Source organism: Pelecanus crispus, chromosome Z, assembly GCF_030463565.1.
Source record: "Pelecanus crispus isolate bPelCri1 chromosome Z, bPelCri1.pri, whole genome shotgun sequence".
Lineage (NCBI taxonomy): Eukaryota > Metazoa > Chordata > Aves > Pelecaniformes > Pelecanidae > Pelecanus > Pelecanus crispus.
The window spans coordinates 12,307,081-12,330,617 of NC_134676.1; the positions used below are offsets into that span (position 1 = coordinate 12,307,081).

The following is a 23,537-nucleotide window of genomic DNA, read 5'->3' on the forward strand; positions in this document are numbered from 1 at the left end:
CAAGAGGGAAAACCCCTCTAGACTGTCCTGGAGGTAATTGCAGACTGAACCTCTGAGTTAGATGGGGAAGGAGGAATTAATATGTTCTCTGCTCTCCTGTATCAAATGCTGGTGAACATCTTCCTTTAGCTTTATGACAATGTGCTTTTTACTGAACACTGAGGGAGTGGGGCTCTTAGTGCCCTGCCTGTATGGCTCCTGGGACTGTGGGCTGTGGCAGTCATACTGTTGTGAAGTGCAGCAGGTAATAAGATAAGCAGATAAGTGCCACAGATAATGTGGCAGAGCGTTAGAGAGCTGTGAACTGGGCACCCTGGACCACAAGAGGAACCAGTTTGAGCTCAAGCTTAACCATCAGCAAAAGGTCAGCAGAAGGCAATGTGCTCTATGGGACCTATTTAACCATCACCAGTGACTCCCCATGGTCTCACTGGCTCCCCATCTGCTCCTTTTCACATGAGAGGCCCTTGTATGCATAACTAGTTGCATACTTGGGCATGCTCCCCTGGCACCATTAGAAGAGCTCAGGACCTCTTGGGGGTTCCTGGATTTTGGAGAAGAATGGTTGTTGCTGCTTTCCTGTTCCAGTCTGTTCCTGCTTTCCAGTCTCAGCCTGGACTTGCATCCCTCTAACGTTGCAAGGTCTGGCAGTGCCATTCAGTATTGGGTTCTTAAAGGAAAATTCAAGGTACCTAAAGGCAGGCAAAGGTATTGAATCCAGTGTGTGAAGATGGACTGCTCTCATCAGAGTACAGCACTTCATTTCAGACCTTGTGCTGTCTGCATGTTTTTCTGTGAGTGTACAGTGCCATCCACAGTGAGGTCTTCATTTGGCCCAAAGCCTGTGCAGCCCTTTGGCTACTTGAGTGAAATCATTAGCTCACTTCAGATAAGTTTGAGAGGGGTCACTTGGAAGCACAAGTGTTGTCCCAGGAGCCTGCAAGGGTGGGGACATGTTTGTCTTACATTGTGATGCTTTCCCTGAAGAAGGACAGCTCAGGACCTTGTCCTTGTCAGCACATGAAGTCTTCAGTCAAACTAAGGATACTTTAAATAGTCACTGCCTTTCCTGAGAGGTGACTTCCTTTATGTTTTTGTCTCTCTCCAGGTATCTGAATTCCCCCATGAGAAGTGTCCTCCCTGCTTCTCATGTGCAGCCCTACCTGTCCATGGGTAGCACCAGCTTAACTGATGTCCTGAAGAGCATTCCTCACCATGGATAGTCCACCCAAACTGACTGGTGAGACGCTGATTGTCCATCACATTCCCCTGGTGCATTGCCAGGTCCCTGACAGACAGTGCTGCTCCGTGAGCAAAAGGACCAACCCCTTCTGCCAGCCAGAGCTCAGCGTTACACGGACCTCTGCCCTTCCAGACAGAGACCTCTCACAGACTGACTCCTTGGTGTACAGCAGCTTTCTCCAGACCTCTGAAACCTCAGCAGAGGCCTCAGACAACAAAGAAGGCAAAGCAAGGGATTTGATTGTCCCTAGTGTCAGTAAGCGACACAACCCTTTCCTGCTGAGTGAGGGTGAAGACCTCAGCATCTTTGGGGATGACTTGGGTCAAAAATCTTTCCACCTTCACAACTCACTTGTCACTGGCAAACCTCCCTTTCATCTGCACGAGCTGGCATTGCCCCCTTTCCACCTCCATGACTCCAACAACATTGTGAAATCCTGGAACATGGCCAGCCGGTCCGGTGTGGTAGATGGGCAAGAGGATAAAATCAGCAGTGATGATGTCCAGAAGAGGAACAACGCAAACCGGTGCCACCAGGCCTCAGAACGCATGGATCTGGATGAATGCAGCTGCCATCGTGGCAGCTCCTCCAGCTTCTCCTTTGATGGTGGTGACCACGAGTGGAACCAGAACACGGGTGAATCACTGAGGAATCAGCATGCCCTGCACAGCCGGACGTGCAGCTGTTCCAGCTCGGAGCTCCACCACTGTCGCTGCTACAGTTCATCAGGTCAGTCTGAAGTGATTGACCAACAGATGGGCTACATCAGTGACTCTTCCTGCAACAGCTCTGATGGGGTGCTGGTGAACTTCAGTGCTCTCTACAACAAAATGAATGGCCATTCTCGATCTAACCTGAATTCAGCCAACCTGTCCTGTGACTCTTCCTTCTGCAGTCACTCAGACACAGGAGCTTTTTACCTGGATTTGCATTCATCACCCACAGAATCCAAGATGTCTTGTGAGTCGCATCAGCCAGAGAGTTCAGGGAAGGTGTGTGGGTGTCAACACTCCTCCTCACCTGTCCTTGATGCTAACTGCAACTCCTACCACCTCCACTGTGAGCCTTGCACTTCGGAGAGCTCAGACCTCACTGCCTGCTTCCAGAGCCAAGCACGGCTCGTTGTGGCTACTCAGAATTATTATAAGTTAGTCACATGTGACTTGTCTTCCCAGTCATCCCCCAGCCCAGCAGGATCTTCCATAACTAGCTGCTCGGAAGACCATACCAAAGGTAGCCCAGCCCAGCCCACTGAATACTATCTGTTTAGAAGGCCTAACCTGAGACAAGAAGAAAGCAATGTGGAGTGCAGTGAAGAGGAGGCAAAGGGAGAAGCCACCCAGAACGTGATTGAGGGTCAGGTCTATGTGAATGTGTCACCACCTAACCTCAACACAAGCCGGCAGCGCTCCAGGAGCTATGATCAGAACCTGGACAGGAGTCCCAGCAGCAGGCTGGGCTCTTTAGAGCGCATGGTGAGCTGTCCAGTCAAGCTGAGTGAAAGTCCAGCAATACCCATCCAGAGTTCCCCCCCGAAGCGAGTGACATCTTTTGCTGAACTGGCTAAAGGCAGGAAAAAGAATGGCACCTCCCCACCACTCCGGTCCAGTGGTGATTCCTCCTTGGAGTTCTCCCCTGTCCCCGAGACACAGCGGGATTGCCCAGCCTTCCTTGAAGAAAGAGCTCGCCGCAGCCAGAGTCTTCCACCCATGCCCTTCGTCCATGGCCTGAACCGGAGCTGTGAGGGCTTCTGTTTAAATCATGCTTTTGGGGATAGCCAAGCTTTGTGTTCCACCAAAGACTCGGTCTCCAGTGAGAAGGTCCCCACTGGGCATGGGGCAGGTGAGCAAGCCTCTCTCTCCCTGCTGATGGAGGCAGATGCCAGCTTCTCAGGTGGCTCTGCCAGTGGCCATGGACAAAGAGATGTTAGAGCCCGAGCAGATGGTGAGGAGACAAACTAGGCAGAATGGAGAAGTAAAAAGAAAGGCTGCTCTGTGGGACATGAGGGGAGCAGCAGGGGAACTGGCATGGTGATGGGAGGCCAGTGCCTGTGCAGTTTGTTTCCTGGTCTGCCACTCCCTGAGATGAAGCCCTGCTGTGCTTATTTCAGACCCAGATCAGTGCTTGGTCTGTCCTTGTATTTATAAAGCTTCTTGAGGTTTTGTGCAAACCTCTCCTATTGTGTAAGGGAGGACATGGCATTAGCACTTAGGGTCTGTGCAGCTTGGAGGATTGTCTCCCTTCCAGGGCGTTGTACTCCCCCAGTCCATGAGAGTCGCCTGTCTTTAGCTCCTAAGATAGAGATCTGCAGATGTTCAGCAGAGTCATGTTCCCAGCAGACGAAGGGAAGGGAACCATTGAGGAGTTTTTAGCCTTTCTTCTTTGGAGCTACATGGAGCAGAGGTGGAGAGGGAGGAGGCATAACCAGCAGTCTCCTCTCAGTGCAGGGTCAGGAAGCTCACACAGTCTCTGCTGGGACTTACAGCATGAATCCTGCAGAGATTAGAGGAGCCGCGTGTCTCTGCTGGAATATTCTGGCTATATCCGCCACAGTGCATTGCATTGCAGCAAAGGTTTCTCTGGAGGGTAATTGTCCCAGCTCCCTCTGCAGGAAGCCTATGATATATGAGTTGCTTTCCACCTTGATATTGCCTTTACACGTTCTGGTGAGAAAGCCATGTGATAGCCTCGTCAGAGGTATGGCCATTTCTCCAGCATGGCAGGAGACCTCTGTCTCTGCCCTGGACAGTTCTTGTACCTGCTTCACAGGTAAAAGCCTGTCTAAAATGGTGCTCTGACCAGACTGCTGTAGTAGGTAGACCCTAACATGCCACGCACCAGACTGTCTCCATTTAATGCCCTGAAGATTTCTGGCAGGAGAGAGGAAGAATGTGTCAAGTCATTGCTGTGGCAGGTGCGGAAGAGATTTTGGCCTTTGGAGCAAGACTTCTGTGTATTGTCCTGTTCGGTTTTTGAGCCTTGAACGTGCACTCACTGTGGGATGGCAGGGAAGGCAGCAGCCCTCTTGGTTTGCAGAGGGAGTGCTTGGAAGGAGCAAGAGCTGCTTGGGGAGGAGGGGGCAGACAGGAGCTCTCAAGACAAGATATCCCAGCAGTTTCTGCACCGCCTGCTGCGGCTCCTTCCTCTGCACTGTGACAGCAAGGCAGGCATTAGCACTGTGCGGAGAGCTCCTGCCTGTGGCTGGAGATAGAGGCAGAGCTGCCTCACACCAGCTGAGAGCAGCATGCAAGCCTGGAGGGTCTGAGAAGGGACTAGAGGGAAAGCAAGCCCTACTAAAGGCCAGCTGTAGGGAGAGAGGCCTGGAACACCCTACAGGCAGCAGGTAACACCAGGGCTCTGCTTGGGACGGGTCCTTTGTCCCAGGATTTGTTGTAGGCTGGAGGAGTCGTCGGGGACACAAGGCAGAAGGTGCAACACTGCACTGGGATGCAGCGTGGCTGGTGATCAGGGATCCCAGTCAGCCCCATGTGTGCACCCAGTGCTGTCTGTGTTGTGCACTGTGTGCACAGCATGTCACACTTCAGCTGCGTCCCTCAGGATATTGTGGCACCACCAGGAGCTGCAGGCACCCGTGGGAGATCAGCCCAGCACGCTCCCTTAGGACACCCCTGTCAGTCATTTGATGGAGCAGACCTGCCTTTTTCCAGGGTTGGAAGCTCTCCTAATTCTGCTGTGGTTCTGATCTGGTCAGGAAGGTCCTGCTTGGATCTGGTACGAGGTGGAGGAGAAAGAAAGCTGTGTGCTCAGTAGGAGAACAGTTATAGGAGAAAGAGGAGGGAGGGAGAAGGGAAAGCAAGCAGCCTTTCCGGCAGCACTGAGTGTGATGTGGGATGCAGAGCTGCAGTGCTATGGCTTGTAATGCTTGTCCTCGGTGGGGTGAGTTCTCAGCACATGTGGGAGGGGACAGTCCTTTGGGATAATAAATCTTGCTGTATCCCAGTGCATTGGGCCATGTCTTTGTGGTACTGCCTGGGCAGAGGCAAGTCGAGGGCAGGCGCTTGGGGCCATGACTTGTGCTGTCCTGGGTGCAGGGGATGGGGAAGAGATGGGAAGCTGGCGACCCTACCAGGAGAGAGAAGCCCTCAGTGCAGTGCCCTACCCATCCAGATAACTGTCAACAGCCGGAAGCTCTGCATTTGGGGCAACATGTCTTTACCCTGCCAGCTCATGTGTGTAACTGGTTCAGACTTGTACCACTGCATGTGTCACTGGCCTGTAGCTCATCCTCTGCTTCCCACAGCTGAGAGCACATTCCCTTTTGCCTGCGATCTGCTGGGCTGATGATGACTGTCCCTCTGCCCATCCTCATGCTCTGTCCCCCTTTCTCTCCCCAAAGGTGGTGGCACAGACAGTAAGCCTGTGGTACGCTACAGCAAGGACCAGCGTCCCACGACTCTGCCCATCCAGCCCTTTGTTTTCCAGCACCATTTCAGCAAGCCACCCAAGGCCCGTGCTCTGCACAGCCATTTTGCCTCCAGCCTTTCCCAGCTCTACAGTTTGTCCAGCAACCGGCCTGCCAGCCAGCAGGCCTGCTCGAATTCCCAGCCCTCAGCCTTGGCAACCTCGGCAGAGCAGTCAGCAACAGCAGGGAGCCAAACCCACAGCACGCTCCTGACCCAGCGCTCAGCAGATGGAGCTGCCTCCCGCAATGACGGCTGCATTAAGAAGCCTGCCCCCGAGACAACCCGGCCGTCCCCCCTGGGGAGTTACTCTCCTGTGCGATGCAACGTGCCTTTCTTTCAAAGTGTGGACTCCTCTTCCTCACCCACAACGGAGAGGGGTGGAGAGAGCCAGCCCCCCAGGAGCAGGTCCTGCCCCATCTCAGCCAGCCTGCTTTCCACAAGGTCTTCCCCCACTGTCAGTGCCATGCAGCCCTCCCAAGCCACCAAAGCTGATGCCCTGAGGCAAAAGGAGAATCCAAAGCCAGTTCCCAAGAAGGAGGGACCGCTGGAGCCAAGCCCACCGCTCTCCGAGTACCGACTCCACAGTGGGTCTCTCCCACCCCTCTCAGTGGGCGGTGTGCCCATGAGCAGAGTGGGAGGCCATGCAGATCCCCACTGGAGAAGTGGCAGTGAGACCAGCAGCTCTGGTCCCCTGAGCAGCATGGGGGTACGGCCCCTCAATGGTAGGTACTCATCCGTCAGGACATGCTAGTCTGGAACATCTCCAGCTCCCTACGGCTATGGCTGCTCCCTATAGTACCACCGTCTTAGAGCCACAGCCCAGGGCAAAATCACATCTGGGTGCTGCAGCACCCAGCAGCCCCTATCATCACTCTGCCTGCAAAAGGAAGTCCTGTGCTAAGAGCATGTCCCACCACTCCCGACTCCTACACTGTGTCTCCGGAGAGAGGGCAGCATGGGGCTGCTGATCTTACAGCACCCCACGCCAGTTGCTTGCACCCAAAGCCTGCTCCCTCTGTACCCGCAGCCATGAGGCCACCCAGGCTCCTGCCCTGCTCTGCCAGGCTGTGGCCTCCGCCTCTGTCCATGTATGTGTGCTAACGTCCTGAAACACTGCTGGGCTTTTAACTAATGTGCTGTCTCTTTTTCTGTGTCCTTCCTCTTTCTCATCTTCTCTCTCCCCATTTCCCCTCCATGTCCTCCTGTCTGCTCGTGTCCTCCCATCCGGTGCTCACTGCCTGCGGCGTCCTAGCGAACCACCTCTCCCCCCAAGCGCTGAAGTGGCGGGAGTACAGGCGGAGGAACCCCCTGGGTCTGGACCGCATTTCGGGGCTGCCTGGCTTAGCAGGCAGCCTAGACAGGAGGCAGCAAGAGCCTCGGCTGAACCGGGGAAACCCCATCTTTGAGCTCCCTGGCACTCTCAACGCCAGCCATTTCCACTGCAAGCTGAACGGTGCGCAACACCTTTCTGCTGGGGGGCGGTTCTTGGGAGGTGGCCTTGGGGCTCAGGTTCAGTATTGGGGCTCAGGTTCAGTATCCCTTGGGGCTCAGGTTCAATATCCCTTGGGGCTTAGGTTCAGCCTGGCCTCATCACTGCTCTGCCTGCTCTGAGAAGGACGGACAATGCATCTGCTCACGGTGGGGCCAAGGGGTACAAGAGGAAGGTGAAAATTGCCTCACTGATGGGTGCAATCTATGTGGAGCCTCCCTTCTTCTTCACAAGCTGAAAGCAGTCAGGTCTGACTCTGGGCTGGATTGAAGGGCAAAGTGAATGGCCCCAGAGCCTGCTCAGACCTTAGCAAGTGCTCCTGGGCTGTGTCCAGCTTGTAGTTCATGTCTAGTTCAGGAGCTGTAGTCCTTGAAGATCTCATGTCTGTGCCCCACAGTGTCTGCCCATCTGCCCCAACCCTGGCAGCATGCTAGGTGCTGGGCTGTAGCTTTCATAGTGCAGCTGGCAACACTATAGGGCTCCATGGGGCTCTGTCTTCTCCATGCTCTGCCCTTAAGGTCTTCCCTGTCCTCCAAAACTTGTGCAGGAAGGGCTGAGAGGGCCAGGCTGCTTTTGGCTGAACCTTTGAGAGTCCTCCAGGAGGAGCAGAGGGGTCTGTCTGTGGGAGGGAGAGCATTCTTGAGGCCAGCCCCAAGTCATGGAGGGAATTCCCCAAAGCTCTACACCTCACTCTGCCAACCCAAACAGTTTCTCCATCTGTCCTTCATGGAAAGGTGCCTTGTGTAACAGAGCTGGTGAATCAACCAGATGGAAATCGAGCACGAGAGAGCTCCTGCAGAAGTCACCCCTTGAAAACAGAGACCATTCCTGGGGACAGGCAGAAGACATGTAGTTTGTTGCCTGTGCATGCCTGTGTGTGACAAGTAGGAGTTCTCTCTGTGCTCTACTTTTGGCCCCACTTGCTGGGGCTATCCGCGTAGCAGCCCTGAAAGTCTGGTGCAGCGAGGTTTCCCTTAGCACCAGCCCATGAGAGTGAACCTTCCACAGCATCTTCCAGTGCCCGCAGGCCTGGTGTTGGGTGGACTGTGGAGTTGAACTGTACAGGCTCACATTGCAAACCATTGCTGGGAGAGTAACAAGCCTGTAGCCTTGCTGTCCCAGTCTTGGACCGGTTGGTGTGAAGACTCCTGCTGGTGCAGGCTGCATCTGGGAAAAGCAAACAATGTGGGAGAGGCTTTGATATAAGGACTTGGGGCTGATCCTTCTCCCCTCTGTCTTGGCCCTGCAGGACAGTCTATGAGGCAACTCCAGCTTACCTACACTGACTTCTTCCCTGACTACTTCTCACTAGCAGAGAAACCCCCTGCTGAGTTCTGCCTCTCCCCAGATGGCAACACAGAGTCCATCTCCATCGACTTGCTGCAGAAGAAGGGTGAGTCCGTGCATCTCTTGTGGATGAGAGTGTGGCATAGCACAGCATAAGGCGAACAGTGCTGTTCCCTGTCTCATGTCATCTCTGTAGAGGTAATGGTTTCTTTCACTGCCCTTCTCTACTGTAGCATCATAACTACATGTCCCCCCGGACTGATGGCTGTTTCCATGGCAGGTTCTTATGTTCCCTGCACCAATCAATGCACCACGGAGTATGTTTCAGCTGCTTGCCCCAGGAAGTACGGTTACAAAGGATCTTAAGTCCACAAGAAAGGGCAGAGAGAGCAGGCAGGCACAGGAGTATGACCCTAAGGCAGGACATGCTGCCACCCCTGTCTCAGTATACAGGGGCAGACCTGTGAATCCGTGCAATGTTGCAGATGTGCTAGCCTGAGATTTTGTAATTTAGGTAAAAGGTCTGTTGGGTCCTACATGGTAAAGTGTTTATGTAAAAGGGTGGGAGAAAGGATTCCAAAGCAGGACAAGATATGGCTGTGATGAGATCCATGCTAGAGGTAGGCTTGTGGACTGGGTTGTTGACAGCTGCCTCGGTATCATGTCAGAGGCAAGAGATGTGCAGAAAGGTTCCCATGCCTTTACCAGCTATGTGTTAGTGATTACCAGATGGCAGCCTTCCCCTCTATACCACTTCTCTTCTTGCATCGTACTGATGCAGATGCCAGATTACCCACCACTGGCTTGTTACTGAAAGCCATTACATAGCTTGCCAAATGCATGGCTTCTGCCTTGCCACCCTGTAGGATCAAAGCAGCAAGACTTTCCTTGCCTCAGACCCCATCTCTGCTCCCTCAAGGGATGGTGCGGGGAGGTGATGTTCCATGTCACTTGGGAACATTGACAGGGTGTCTTATGCTTCAGCCAATTCTAAAGGTTGTCCTACTGTCAGGCTGATACATGAGTGTTGGAACGAGCAGGGACAGATTTGGTGAGGAGTTAGGGAGGACTCTGCATGTTTTTGGCAGGGAGGGTGCATGCGCTGACATGGGCTTCTTCATGAAGTGTTTGGTCAGGGTCTGTCCTAGAAGACCCTCAGGCAGCTCTCTGACTTGTTCTTTCCCTCTAGGTCTGGTGAAGGCAATCAACACTGCTGTTGACCTGATTGTGGCTCACTTTGGAACCAGCAGGGATCCAGGGGTGAAGGTATGTCTTGCTTTCAGTATGGCTTTCAACATCATGCATGGCATGGAGAGGATGGAGAAAGATTGCCTATCCATTCTCTTCCAGTCAAAAACTATAGTGTATCCAATGAAGGCAGCAGTACCAAGGACAAACCAAACAAAGGCGATGGTATGCCATGCAGCAGATAGTAAGTCTGTGACAAATCTTGCTGCATGGTGCTGGGGGTGCTAAAAGAGTACATGGATTTAAGGGAAGATCAGAAAAACACTGGGAAGGGAAATTCATTGAAGTCTACTAAACACATAGGAATAATGTCCAGCTTAGGTAGTCTCTGAGTTGAAAGTAGTTGTAGGCTGCAAAAAGTATTAAGGGCAAGTATTATATATGTTTGCTCTGGTTTGACTCTCTTATGTAGTTACTCATGGCTCTTTATAAAAGACGATGTGTTACAGGGCTCCGTAATGATAAAAAAGTGCATCAGTCATTGCCCATCTGGGGCAGGTGGGCTTCCCCTATAGCCCTTGCCATGAACCCACTAGCTTCAGTGTGCATCTAGGTTGCCCATGGGGCTGGCTGTCCTTGGCCTGTGCTCCCCTAATCTCCCATTTCTGGAATAACAGAGAAGCAGAGCAAGCTTGCTTCTGTTTGTACCAGCCAGTGTTTACAGTCCTGTGACACTCAGCGTGTTTGTGGTGTCTCCTCTCAAAGCTGAATGCTCTGCTTCAGTCAGGGGACTCTGGGGCAGCAGTGTGGCACTATTTGGACATAACAACTGCCCTGGAGTGCTGTCCCCAAGGAGAAACCTGACTGGGACAGATTCCAAGCCCATTCAATCTTATCTCAGAGCCCAGAGTAATTTACCCCTAATTACAATTGTTGCTGATGTGGAGATTGCTGTGCAGTGTAACCAGAGCTGTTGGGATTCCCACAGCTTTTTAAGGCTTCACTGTGAATTTCTTATTCTTGCAGTGTTGGTTTGGGGAATAATAGCAACATTCCCCCATTACTTTACTTGCCAGACAGTGCTGTGGTTTTGACCTTGGGTTTCATTATACGTCAGTGTGCCACAGGCTGAGCATTCACCTGTCAAAAGGCAGCGCCCATCCCTGATGCTCCCACGCTCAATGGATCTGGCGGGATTATGTCTGACCCAGAAGTTCAGTCTCAGTTCAGGGCCTTTGTGGACCCGTGCCAACTGGCCAGTATAATTCCAGCCCAGCTAGTAAAATCTGTGCCCTGAACACAACTGCCTGGGACCACCAACATGACATTGCAAGGCCTGGGGCTGACCCCTTTGGGTCGACCCCTCAGCTCAAGGTCTATATGCAGCAGATTATGTCACTGCTCTGCTGATGCTGGGCTCTTATGTGCTTCCTCACCTCAACCTGAGCTCTGTGCATCCATTTTTCCCTCACCCTGTTTATTTATAGTAATCCCTAGGAATTATAGCTCAGCATGTCACTGAGTTAAATGTTCCTTAACCCCTTGGTGCTGTTAGTTCCTATGTGGCTTGCTGCCTCCTGCTTCAGAAATAGCAACAAGAAAATCTACAGCAGCAGAAAAATCCCCTACTCTTTTCTTCCTCCAGGAGGACAGCCTTGTTATACCTGTAGGGAGAACCAGGCATCCCTTGTGACTGGGATATTCTCTTCCCAAGCTGTTGCCTTGATCCCAGTCTGGGGCAGACCTTGCAGTGAGCAACCCAGAACTGGTGTGGGAGGCTGCAGGGGTGAAGGGGAAGAGCCTGCCTGTTCACGGAGCTGCTGAACATCACTGTAGCCTGGATATTGCCTGCTGGGTGTCTGTAGTAGGCAAGTGAGGCTGCACTGTTCATATGCATCTGTACCTTGTAGAGCGGTTACCAACCCTCTCCCTGATGCCTGTTCTCCCTTAGGCCAAACTTGGGAACAGCTCCGTGAGCCCCAATGTGGGGCATCTCATCCTGAAATACCTGTGCCCTGCTGTCCGGGACATTCTGAGTGATGGGCTCAAGGCTTACGTCCTGGACATGATCATTGGCCAGAGGAGGAACATCCCCTGGAGCGTGGTGGAGGCATCCACGCAGCTAGGTAAGGAGGGTGCGCAGCAATGCCCATTGATCTGCAGTACTCCCGTGTTGTGGCTGGGAGTTTGCTGGGGAAGGCTGACTATAAGGATGGGGATGCAGAATAAATCCCATCTCCCTGCATGGAACAGGGTGCATGTTGACCTTATTTTGCAAGACAGGAGAGCCACTGTTCTATTCTGCCCAAATATTTATTGTCATTTCTCCTGAAATTTCCAAATTCTCCTATAACAGGCCCTAGCAATGAAAAAAAGAAAAAAAAAACCCAAAAGAATGCCTTTTCCCCCTCTAGGTTTCCAGAGTCTTTAACCCTGCACAGCTACTTTATAAGGCAGAGCTGTGTTCTCTCCTGGTCTGTAAGAAAATTTGCACACACAGCTCACTTGGCTCAAGCATGCCCACATAGCAGTCTGCACCCTGGATTGTGGCAGTGGCTACCATCCAGGAGAATTTCTTTCTGAGGTTACAGATGGCAGGGCCATACTGATTTCTGCATCATGAATCATCATCTAGCTTACACCTAGGGCTGGGAAGCCTTCTAGCCTGTTTGTGGCAAATCTCCACTCTGCGGTTATCTTTGTGATTGCGGACACCCCAAATTATAACCACCCACCACAATATTCTGTTTACCTGCTGATTTTGAGCCAAGGGCTGTGATTGTCCTTGAAGTGTGGCAGGCAGGTCCTTGCAGTATTGAAACTCTCCTAAAGTTTTGGAGTGGCAGTCTGGGACAGACCACAACCCATCTCCCTTGTGGAGTCTAAGTGTTGGGATGGAGTGAGCTCATCTTGGTGTTTGGTGGAGGGCCAATGCACACAAAAAGCACCTAGCCAATGTTTGTCTTTGCCCTGATGCTCCTTTCCGTTGTGACGTTTTGGCTTTGCTGACCATAACTAATCTCAACATTTTGCTTTTCTCCATAGGCCCCTCTACCAAGTTGCTGCACAGCCTCTATAGCAAGATCAGCCAGTACACGGAGCTCACCAACCACACCATGAGGTTCAACGCATTCATCTTTGGCCTCCTCAAGTAAGCAGGCTCCCTGGGCTGGCTGCATGTCACTATCCAGGGCTGGCAGCAGGTGCTGGTCCTTGACTGCAGGCAGGCACAGTTGCAATGAAAAGACTTAAGAAACCTGGGAAGCCTCTCCCCAGCTGTAGGTGAGGGAAGGAAGAAGCTGTGAGCCTCAGAGAACTCCAGAAGGATCAAAACCTACCCTACCAGGCCAGGACTGAGAAGAGGTGGCTGTAGCCCACTGAAGAACATTGTTATCTTGTTTTAGCCCCAAAACATTAGGTGTCTGTCAGGGTTCATGCAGGGTTAGACATAACATATGCATGAATTACTGCTGGAAATCCCGGCTTAAATCACTGCTTCCAGGAGCTGCAGTGAATCACAGTGTATGAGGTTCTGAAGGAGAAATTGCCCTGGTCCAGGCTGGCCCTTCCAGGTTGGATAAGGAGTGTGAACACTGCACTCAGTGTTAAAAAGAAGGCAGCAATGTCTCTTTGCTGGTCAGCAAGAGCTCTGGCAGTAGCAAGACAGTCCCCAAGATCTTCAAATGTTGGGGGACTCCTACAAGCAGGAGCAAGCTCTGCAGTGCTCTCCCTGCCCAGGGTGGCCCAGCTCTCCCCTGCTGACACAGGATACCAGCATACTTTGGGCCAAGCCTGCAGCAGTGGTCTTATATTTATAGATGATTTGCCTCTTCCAGTGAGCCCTTCTCGGGAAAGCTAAGCTCTGCCGAGGACATAGTTGCTAAATGGTGAGGAAAATTGCTGGAATCGTGGTTTTTAGGGGTTACAGATGCACAATGCCTCATGTAAAGCAAACTGGATGGTGCCATGACAGGCTGGGTGGCTGTGGTCAGTGTATGCTGATGGGAATGAGACACCATCCTTTCACTAGGTCTTGAGGTTCACAAGTTCATGCTGCGTAAATGCCTTTTTCCAGCCACACTTCTTTTTGTAGAACAGCAAGTGTGAAGGGGGTGAAATGATTTTCACTCTTTCTTTCCCTGCTTGTTTTCCCTTCACGCAGTATCCGGTCCTTGGAGTTCTGGTTCAACCACCTCTACAACCATGAAGGTAAGAGCCTGCGGGCTGTGGGCTGCAGTGGGGGCCAAATTCTGCACAATGTAGAGCACGGGGTGGGGGGCATGCGTTTCTGTTGTTGATCTCTCAGGCTAGGCTGCTCCCTTCTTCCCTGAGCTGAAGGACTAGACTACACACAGCCCTAATGTGCCAGGGAAGCACCAGGTGGAACTCGAAGCTCCATGCAGCTCCCTCCACCTGAGCCTGGCCAGCCATGTCCTTCCCAGCTGCAGCTAGTACCCAAGGCTGTCGCCTCCAATGCAGATCCCTCAGTCTACCCGCAGGAGACCAGATCTAAGCCTTCCCAAATTTCTGTGTTCCCTCCCCAGTGCCTGAGAGCTTTGTACGGCTGGAGATGTGCGCACTTATCTGAAACCCTTCAGGTGTGGAAAATGGAAAGAAAAACCTCCTGGCAAACAAAGAGCAGATTTTACTGGATGTATTTTTTTTTTCAACCAGAAATGTTTCTAGAGCATGCAGATAACCCAGCAGCACAGCCAAGCTGCCTGATGCCTAGAAGCAGCATGACTAAGTGCTAAGTGCACAGTCAGACAGACACCCTCGACCTGCTGGATCCCCTGGGAGGGCTGCTGGCTCAGCCTGTGCCCAGCCCAGGGCCCCATGCACTGCAAGAAGTCCAGCCCAGTATCTTCTGGCAGGTTTGGGGGCTGACAGCAGACATTTCCCAGGTCTGTGTGTGCAGACAGCACTTCTCTCTGGAGCAGAGAGGCGAGCCTTTGTGCTGAGCAGCATGGCAAGAGAAAGCATCCTGGTTTTCTGGAGCAGGATGACCATCTGTTTCAAGCCATCATTAAGAGCTGGAAGTGTGAGCAATAGCTAGGGCTGTTAGGATGATGAAGGCTAGGCAAAGGGTTTGGAGATAATGTGCAAGTCCTGTCTGTGGTGTAAGTTTGTTATCTCACTGGGGCCAAACGGGCACAAATCCTGTTCCCAACTCTCTCTCTGGGAGTGAGACCTGACAACAAAGGTGCTGGGCAGGCACTGCGGATGTGGCCAAGTGATGTGAAGGATGAATGCTGCAGGTATAAATGCTAGTCCATTCTCTGTTAGGATCCGCAGTTCAGCCCAGCCAGGTCCCTGGAAAGACTGTATTCAGCTGTCCCCAACAACTCTTTCTGCAGTGGACTGGTAATGGCCAGATCTGCAGCTCCTTGTTCATCTCCAGGAGCTGGGGAAGAGAATTTTAACATGTGCCAACCCTTTGATGTTCTTTATTCGCACCCTACTCCCGTGGTATTTTGTGGCAGCGGTCATCCTGGTGGATAGTCTGACAGGCAGGTCCTGGCTGCAGGCACAGCTGGAAGCAGGACCTGGGACATTTTGCCCAGAGCATCTGGTGCTCCCTGACCCAGTGCTGAGCCTCACACTGCAGCCACAGCTGTGACCAAAAACTAGTGTCCAGCTCCTTTCCCCATAGCTTCAGCAGCTTCTTGGTGGCTTGGCAAAGGAGGCAAGGGCATCTCTTCTAATTGATGTCTCTTGCCTTACAGATATCATCCTGGCACACTACCAGCCAGTGGGCTTCTTGTGCCTGTCTCACAGCGTATGCCAGCCTCTTTTCGAGGAGCTCCTGCTCCTGCTCCAGCCTCTCTCCCTGCTGCCCTTCAACCTAGACCTCCTTTTCGAGCACCACCTGATGCAGATGGGCAAAGAGCAACAGCAGCAAAAGGAGCTGCTGCGTGTGAAGCAGGACCTGCTGCTTTCCGCACACTCCACCCTGCAGCTGATGCGGACGCGGGGCAGCAGTGAGGATCCCGACGGCTGCAGCACTGCCCCTGAAGCATGCAAAGTAGGTACCAGAGATGGTGACATCTCACCAGGCCACAGCCCTCAGCAAGCTGCAAGTGAGAGGGTCAAGGGGGTGGGGGCCTCCTGCGGAGATGGTGACAGGGAGGAAGAGCGGAGGAAGATGCGAGTGAGCACGTGGGAAGGGAAGAAGGACAAGCAGGCAGGCTGGTGGTACCAGCTCATGCAGAGCTCTCAGATTTACATTGAGGGCTCAGCTGAAGGCTCGAAGTTCATCCGCTATGAGAAGAAGCCGGCAGCTTTGAATACTGTGCCCAAGTCAGCGGAGACCCACAAGGCACCACCCCCCCGTGAAGGGGTGGTGGAGGGTGCAGAGGCTTGCCCCATTGCTGAGGGCACCTTGGAGGAGAAGCCCAAGGCTGCCAGCAAGCCAAGTCCCGAAGCTGTGGAAGAGCCCTTGGAAAAGCCCCAGCAGGTACCGGTCAGCGAAGAGGTGAAGGAACGGAGCTGGCCGTTCTGGATGGGCAGCCCCCCAGACTCGGTGCTTACAGAGCTGAAGCGCAGCAAGGAGAAGGAGACCGGGACTCAGCAAAGAGTGGGAGCAGCAGCAGCAGCCCCCCAAGAGGAGAACAGCACCAGTGCATCAGAGGACAGCCAGCCCATCAAGTGGGGACATTTGTTTGGGTCCAGGAAGGTGCAAAAAGAGCCCAAGCAGCCTAACAGGTAAGGGCAGGGATGGTTTGGTGCTGGGGAGGGTTGGTGAACCTGGGGTTGCAGCAGTGCAGGCGTAGGTCAGGCCAATAGCCAGCCACTGGGCTACACCACGGTGGTAGACCAGAGGCAGTGTGTGAGCGCAGAGGTCTGTCACCCCTGCCCAGCCCTGCCAGCCTGCTGTCCTGCCTTAATTCCTCCCACACCACTTGGCTCCTACCCTTGCTCAGTCCACCTCACGGGCTTTCCTCTTCTGCCTGAGCTCTACCTCTGCCTTGGCTCCTAAGTCCCCTCTGCAGGGGGAGAGCCCCTGTTGCGTGGCCACCATCATCACCTCATCCCTCCCAAAAACACGTATTGAGAACAGAACATGGAGCCATCGCTGCTGTGCACAACAGGTGAGGAGGAGGCATGAAGTTGCCTCACGTAGCCGAGACCTCCCTGCACTGCCTCTCCATCTATACCCTTACTGCTTCTATGGCCACTGGAGATGTCCTTCCCAGCCTAGGCCATGGTGTGTCTGGAGGATGCTGAGCCCTCCCCGCCAGGAGACAGCCTGGGGACCGCAGTGCACTTTGTTCACGGAGCCAGACCTCTAAGGCATGACCTTGCCATGAGAGCAGCTGCTCCTTGCCCCCAGCTACACTTCCCTGCCACTAGCTGCTTCTTTCTCCCTCTTGCAGGTTGCCTTCCGGCTGGCTGAGCTTGGACAAGTCCGTGTTCCAGCTGGTGGCCCAGACGGTCGGGGCAAGCATGTGGCGAGAAGCGGCCCCTGAGCCGGAGCCCCCCCAGCCAGAGCAAGCTGAAGTGCCCCTGGCGGGGCGGCCGGCCCGGGGGTTGTCTCCCCACCCTCCCTGGTGAGTGGCACCGTGTGGCCATCCTGCAGACGCTGGGATGTGGTAGGTTGGGGTTGGCACAGCTCTGCCTGTTGCAGTTCGCCTGGCCCCCTTTGTATTCGAGGACCAGGGGATGGTTTGGGGCAGTGATGCAGCAGATCTGCCGCAATTCTACAATCTACAAGTGAGGGGGAGATGGGGGGAAGCTGGGAGCCTGGCTGGGTGGGGAGGCAGGGGGTGTTTTCGTCACTCCTCTGTGCCCATGGTGGTCCCTGGGCTTCAGCGGGCTGAGTGTCCTGTGGCTGGCTAACCCTTCCTCCCCTCCCTCTGCCTGCAGTGAGGTGAAAGCTCTTTGCCATCACATTGCCACCGAGCCAGGACAGCTGAGCTTCAACAAGGGAGACATCCTGCAGGTCATCTCCAAGGTGGATGGTGACTGGCTGCAGTGCAGCCTCGGCTCTGAGAAGGGACTGGTGCCCATCATGTACGTCACCCACCCGGAGGACGAGGACTATTGATGTGGCTGGACGGCCAAGTACAGTACCGTGGGCTGCTGAGGCTCTTCTGGGGAAGCCCACCCTGCCAGAGGAACAGACACAGCTTCTTGCTAGTTTCTTACCTTTTTTGCCATTACAGAATACAGTAACTGTAGGTGGTTCCTTCTTGCTCCTCCTCGTGCAGCTGCCAAAGGCCAAGTAGGCCCCTAGGGTCTTCTGCGAGCTGCACCTCGTATTTCCAGGCATCGCCGTGCATGCAGCCACACCGGGGACTGCCTGAGCCCCCTCCACCCTACACCATCTCCAGCACCTGTAGGCCATGGACTCGTACATAGCAGGAACCCAGGCAGTTCCTGCCAGAGCAGCACTACCTGGCTCAGTTTCACGCTGGAGGGTGCAGGATGCTGGCCGTCCCCTCCCCGGGGGTGGCAGTGCAGTCTGCAGCCTTCAGCATCCCTGGTGTCATCAGCCTTGCGTTGGCAAGGTCTCTGCAAGGCGGGGCTGATGGGTTGCATTGCAGCTTAACGGGGGGCTGCAAGGTAGGTTCCCCCACGCTGGAGCAGCCCTGTCCTAACGTGTTATAGTGGTGCCTGGTGGGTTGTACCGGGCTAAGTGGCTTGGCACTGCCGCCCTGCAGGGCTGGGGCTGTGCCGGGCCACGGCCAGGGGAGGGGGAGCAGGGTACGTGTGTGTGTGCGGAGCAAAGGGATGCGTGGGGTCATGAGGAAGGCACATGGATGTTCATTGTTACGTAGGTCCGGGATGGGTAGTGCCACCCTGTGCAGAGATGGGTGCTTTGAGGGGTGGCCCTGTGCCCTCCACACTGAACAGGGAGCCAGTACCTGGGAAGCTGTGGGATGCTCAGTGGAGGGTGGTTGGAGGGGAGGGGATGAGGGCAGGGTCCCTGACTGGGCTAGGGATGCTCTTTGGAGTTGGGGGCAGTGCTCCCAGCAGGTAGATCGGGGGGTGCTCCCAGAGAGAGCCAGGGAGCTGGGGAGGGGAGGGTGGTGCTCCCCTTGGCATAGGGTTTCTGGTCTTGCTGAGCAGTGCTGTGGGGTGGGGGGGGACAAGTGTTGTGCACAAGCACACGGGGCTGCTGAGTGTCCTGGGGTCCTCAGTAGAGGCAATGACAGTCAAGCTCTTCCTTGCCATGTTCATGCCGCCCACTGGGGTGGGGATCTTCACCTGCCTGTCAGGTGGGGAACAATGTTAATGAAAGGCCATGCCAGTATTTGGTGCCTTGGCCAGGTTGATGCTGCTCGCAGCATCATGCCTGGGCTGGCTTCCCCATGGCAAGGGGTCCTGGTCTTGCAAAGTTACTTCCTGCTTGTACATCGCTTAGCGGACATTGCAACATATTTAATTTGTATTTCCCTGTTAGAACAAGGTGTCTTGCCTTTATTTATTTCTTTATTTATGATGCATATTAATAAAAAAGGTGCTGATCGAGCTCCCTGCTATGCAGCCTTGTGATTTCAGCCCGTCCCTGCGAAGAGTCTGAGGGTTACCTGTGCTGGGACACTGCACTGCAGGTTTCGTCCTGCCTCTACCGCAGACACCACCAGACCTTCAGAAGGAGATAGATTGCTCCCAGCTATCAGATCTGTCAGTTCAGGCTGGGGGGGCTACATCACATCATCAGATGATGGTATGTCTCAGGGAGGCAGTGTTGTTCAACATTCCTTGTCTTTATTTCTTGTGCATGCTGGCGGGGGACCAAGCAGGTTTCAGACAGGAGTTCACCCCATTTCAGTCTAGCATCTGCTTCCCCAGGGTGGTCCAGGTGTTGTCAGGAGGGTGTCTGTAGGTGCGGCCAAACTGGAACTTGCAACCTGCAGGCAGCAGGAGGAAGACCTGAGCCACGCAGGAAGGAGGCGGTGAAGGACAGGTTGTGGGGCTGAGACCCAAAGCCTGGGACAACCTGGGCTCAAGCTGCACCAGGGGAGGTTTAGATTAGATATTAGGAAAAACTTCTTCACGGAAAGTGTAGTCAAGCATTGGAACAAGCTGCCCAGAGAGGTGGTGGAGTCACCATCCCTGCAAGTGTTCAAAAAACGGGTAGACGTGGCACTTTGGGACATGGTTTAGTGGGCATGGTGGTGTTGGGCTGATGGTTGGACTGATGATCTTACAGATCCTTTCCAACCTTAATGATTCCTAGTTTCTACTTTCGTAATCCAGCCACCAAGCCAGGAAACATGAAATTATTACTCTATCCTTAATTGGTTTAGTGGTGGACTTGGTCATGTTAGGTTAATGGTTGGACTGGATGATCTTAAAGGTCTTTTCCAACCTAAACGATTCTATGATTCTATGAGACTCAGTGGCTGCAGGTCACTCACAAGGAAGGGCTCAGTAGCTCCCAGGAGAAGGGAAAATCTCTGCTTGAGGCTCCAGGCTTTGCTGCAAGGACACCATGCTAGAGTTTGTTGCAACCATGCGGACAAACGGTCTGCAGTGGTAGAGTGAGTCAAAACAGCTGAAAAAAATCCAGAAATGAAGCAGTGTAAGCCCCTGTCCCACCTTGGAGAGGTACAGGGCAGCCAGGGTGTGCACATGGGCTGCTTTAATCAGCCTCTCAGAGGGGGCTGTCCTCCCCATGTGCACGCGCTGGCCCAAATGGGGAAGGGAACTGTGTGCTGGCAAACATCCCCAGGGAAGGAGAGGGGATTTCCAGCTGCCTGTACTGCTGGCACTGACACCGAGCTGCTCGCTGGGTGCTTCCTGCCAGGACAGCCTCGGATGCAGGGGAGGCACAGCAGGGTGGTTAGGGTGTCAGAGGCTGGATTTGGCGTTGCTGCTACAGGGTTTGCAGCTGCTGAAGTCTTCTTCCGGGTCATCTGCCTAAACTCAAGGCGGGTCTGTTGGTGATTATCAGATAGCCTGTCCCGATCCAGAACTGGGCACCGAGCATGAAGCCGGTGAAGGCTGTGGCTGGAAGGCATGCAGCAATGCGTATGGGGCAGTGGCTGCCAGCACTGCTGCTGTGGCTGGGTGGCCCTGTTGGTGTCCTGGCCCTCAGAGGGTCAGCTGCAGGATCCTGATGGGGACATGGGGACATGCGTACTGCCAGGGGCAGGCTGAGCAGGGAGAGGAGCCACCGGGTGCTGCTGCTGCATCCTGGAGCTGACCCTGGTCTGGGGAGGGCAGCTCAGCCAGCCCCTGACACAGGGAGCTCAGCGTCCCTTGGCACCCGTTTGGCTGGGACATGGCGGCAGAAAGATGGGTGCTGTGTGGTGTGGGTGGCAACGGAGAGAGGGGCAAGTGCTGGCCCACAGCCTTGTGAGCACCTGCAGAGTAGATGGGAGCCGGTAAGACAGTCATGCTGTGTGCATGACACATCCTGGCTGCTTCCCTGAACCCAAACACAGCAACCCTTCACTAGCAAAGAGTGCAGGTCCCTGGTGACTGCACCATCTAGTCCCTTCCCAGCCTCCTGGTGCCAGGCTGCCTGCCAGGGCCAGCCCCACGTCCCTCTGCCCTCCGCAGGCACAGGGCAGAGCAGTTGCCAGCCCCAGCACCAGTGCCCACCTCCCATGTGCTGAGGCACAGAGTGAGGCTGGGGACAGCTCTGGACCAGCAGCGAGACATGTGCTTAGTCCTGCCCATCTCATGTCACCTGTGTGGGGTCCTGGAGCAGCGTCCACGTCCTTCAATCCTGCTCCTTGCAGGCGGGCAGCTCTCGGCTGCTGCTTGGCAAAGTTGCTCCTGGCCTCCTTGCAGATCTCAGAGTAGGTCTTAGCAAAGAAGTGCTGGGCTCTGGGGGTGAACACTGGGAGAGCAGAGCATCTGGCAAGTGGGAGGCAAAAAGGAGCCCAGCTTCACGGTACAGGGGTCTGCTTTGGAGTGGTGGCAGGGACTGTGGGACCCAGCGCTGGGGGAGGTAAAGGCATGGGGTGACAGTGTGGCTGGGGGTGGGTTAAGGGTGCAGTGGGAGTCCAGATGCGCATGACAACCTGAGGGACATGCGCCAGCTGAGAGGCAGAGACCTGCTGGTGCCAAGTGCTAGGGGGCCCTGGTAGGTCCCCTTGGACCTTCTCTGCCCAGGTCGTCAGGACCTGCCTCATCTTCAGGGCAAAGGCTGTGGCCATGGCCCCTGGATGCCTGCCAGGGCTGAAGCACTGCTGGCAGCTCTCAGAGGCTGCTGTGGGAGACTGGTAAGGGAAGAGGCACCTCAGCACCTGCAAACTGCCAAGCTGCCTTGGAGACAGGCTGGGATAGCTGAGATGGGTATGCACATTTGGGCAGGACAGGCAGGGAGAGGTGGGACGGGGATGCACATGGATGCACAGGACAGGCAGCCCCAGAGTGAGCACAAGGCCCTGGGGGGTCTGCAGCCACAGGAGAGCTGTCCTCAGAGGGGGAACCCTATGGCTGAGCCAGGACGTCGTGAACAGTTTCTAAGGTCAGACCTGCAACCCATGCCAGCCAGCAGGACTCACAGGAAAGCTGAGGCTGTCTCACTGAACAGACTCGGCAGCAGCCAGTATCAGACCTGGCAGAGGGGTGTGACTGTCACGTCACCACGACTGCGTGGCATCTGACAGAGAACAAAGAAGGTACTGCATTAACATGGCAGCTTTTCAAGGCACTAAAAGCTGAGCAATTGGGGAATTGTCAGTGTGGTGGGAAACGGGATCGTGCTCTGCTGGCAATGACCATTCTCTTGCAAGGGCTGCAGGCAACACCAAACTTGAGGGCAGCAGAGGGGCAGATGTCTGCACAAGGGAGCATGGGGCGCAAGCAGGCACGTGTGTGTCCAAAGGAAAGGCCCACATATTGAGGGAGAGGAGGGAATACCTTTCCTTCCCATGCCCCTCCTGGCAGCCAGACCTGGTGCTCACCCTGCCAGCATCCAGCGAGCAGTGAGACATCCCCAAATCTCGCAAGGCTCCATGCAGCAGCCACGCCACACAGGACAGGGGCTGCCAGGCTGGGGATGGGCATGCAGGTGGCTCTGACACCTCTGCAACCACTGTTCTGGGGACATCAAGCTGTATATGAGCTCATATTAACCTCTGAGAGCCTTCTGTGTGCTCCAAACAGCTGAACGTCCAGCTTTCAGGCTAGCCCAGATGCAGCACAGCCCAGGGACAGGCCAGTTCCTTGCACAGTGGCTATCCCAGCCCGGGGTCACAGGAGCTGCTTCCCAGGTCCCTGGCTGGCATGACCCCGCTCGTGGCAGTAGCCCAGGAGTGCTGAGGCAGGACCAGACACTGGGGCACAGGTCAGTTCCCTTTCACAGAGAGAAAGGACAGCACTGCAATTACAGCACCATCCTGGGATGCGGCACCATCCTGGGTGTCTGCACCAAAATCGGCATCTGCTGTGATGAATTCCTTCCTCAGCCCCTTCGCTGACTCCTTCTCTGCCTCAATGCCACCATCTGTACAATGAAACCCACAAGGTTTCCTCTGAATACACCTTAGTGGCAGCAATTGCCCACAAGTGGCTTTCACAGCCCAGAGCCCCTGTTTCCCCTTGCTGCAATGCTCACGCACAAGAGTCAGTCTCTGCACACTAGCAGCTGTGCACAGTCCATGGGTGACGGCACGGGGGAGATTTAGGTGAGGATGGCAAGCCAGGTGCTGCTCCTGGAGAGGGTCGTGCAGGGGAGTAGCACGTGTGGGTGCAAGCACCGACTTCCAGCTGCAGGCAGGAGGGCAGGAGCAGGCAGGAGCCCTTTCTCCAAGGGGCAGCCCCAGCAACAGGGTCCCCGCTTTAGAAGAGGGATGCAGACTTCCTTCGCACCACAGATAGACCTTTGGGAACATGGATCCCAACCAAAAGGAAGAGGCAGGGTGTAGTACTACTGCCACTGGTCTTCAAGCATGCTGACAGCTGGTTTGCAATACCAGGCAGAGGCAAGCAAGAAGCCATT

General features: G+C 54.5%; 1 protein-coding gene across 1 annotated transcript; it reads left to right on the forward strand.

Moving 5' to 3' along the window:
- Positions 1-1,215: 1,215 nt before the first annotated feature.
- On the forward strand, positions 1,216-17,678 carry RUSC2 (RUN and SH3 domain containing 2). The gene is made up of 11 exons (XM_009492039.2): positions 1,216-3,187; positions 5,601-6,389; positions 6,920-7,120; positions 8,406-8,549; positions 9,633-9,709; positions 11,583-11,757; positions 12,677-12,782; positions 13,794-13,840; positions 15,358-16,336; positions 17,008-17,181; positions 17,498-17,678. Exons 1-11 carry the CDS (start codon positions 1,216-1,218, stop codon positions 17,676-17,678), a joined length of 4,845 nt encoding a protein of 1,614 aa, XP_009490314.2.
- The last annotated feature ends 5,859 nt before the right edge of the window (positions 17,679-23,537 follow it).

Excerpts from the sequence above, each read along its gene's own strand:
- RUSC2 (XM_009492039.2), top strand. The coding sequence starts at position 1,216 with ATGGATAGTCCACCCAAACTGACTGGTGAGACGCTGATTGTCCATCAC. Across the intron at positions 7,121-8,405 it reads TTTCCACTGCAAGCTGAACG|GACAGTCTATGAGGCAACTC; the intron begins GTGCGCAACACC and ends TTGGCCCTGCAG. Across the intron at positions 11,758-12,676 it reads GGAGGCATCCACGCAGCTAG|GCCCCTCTACCAAGTTGCTG; the intron begins GTAAGGAGGGTG and ends TTTTCTCCATAG.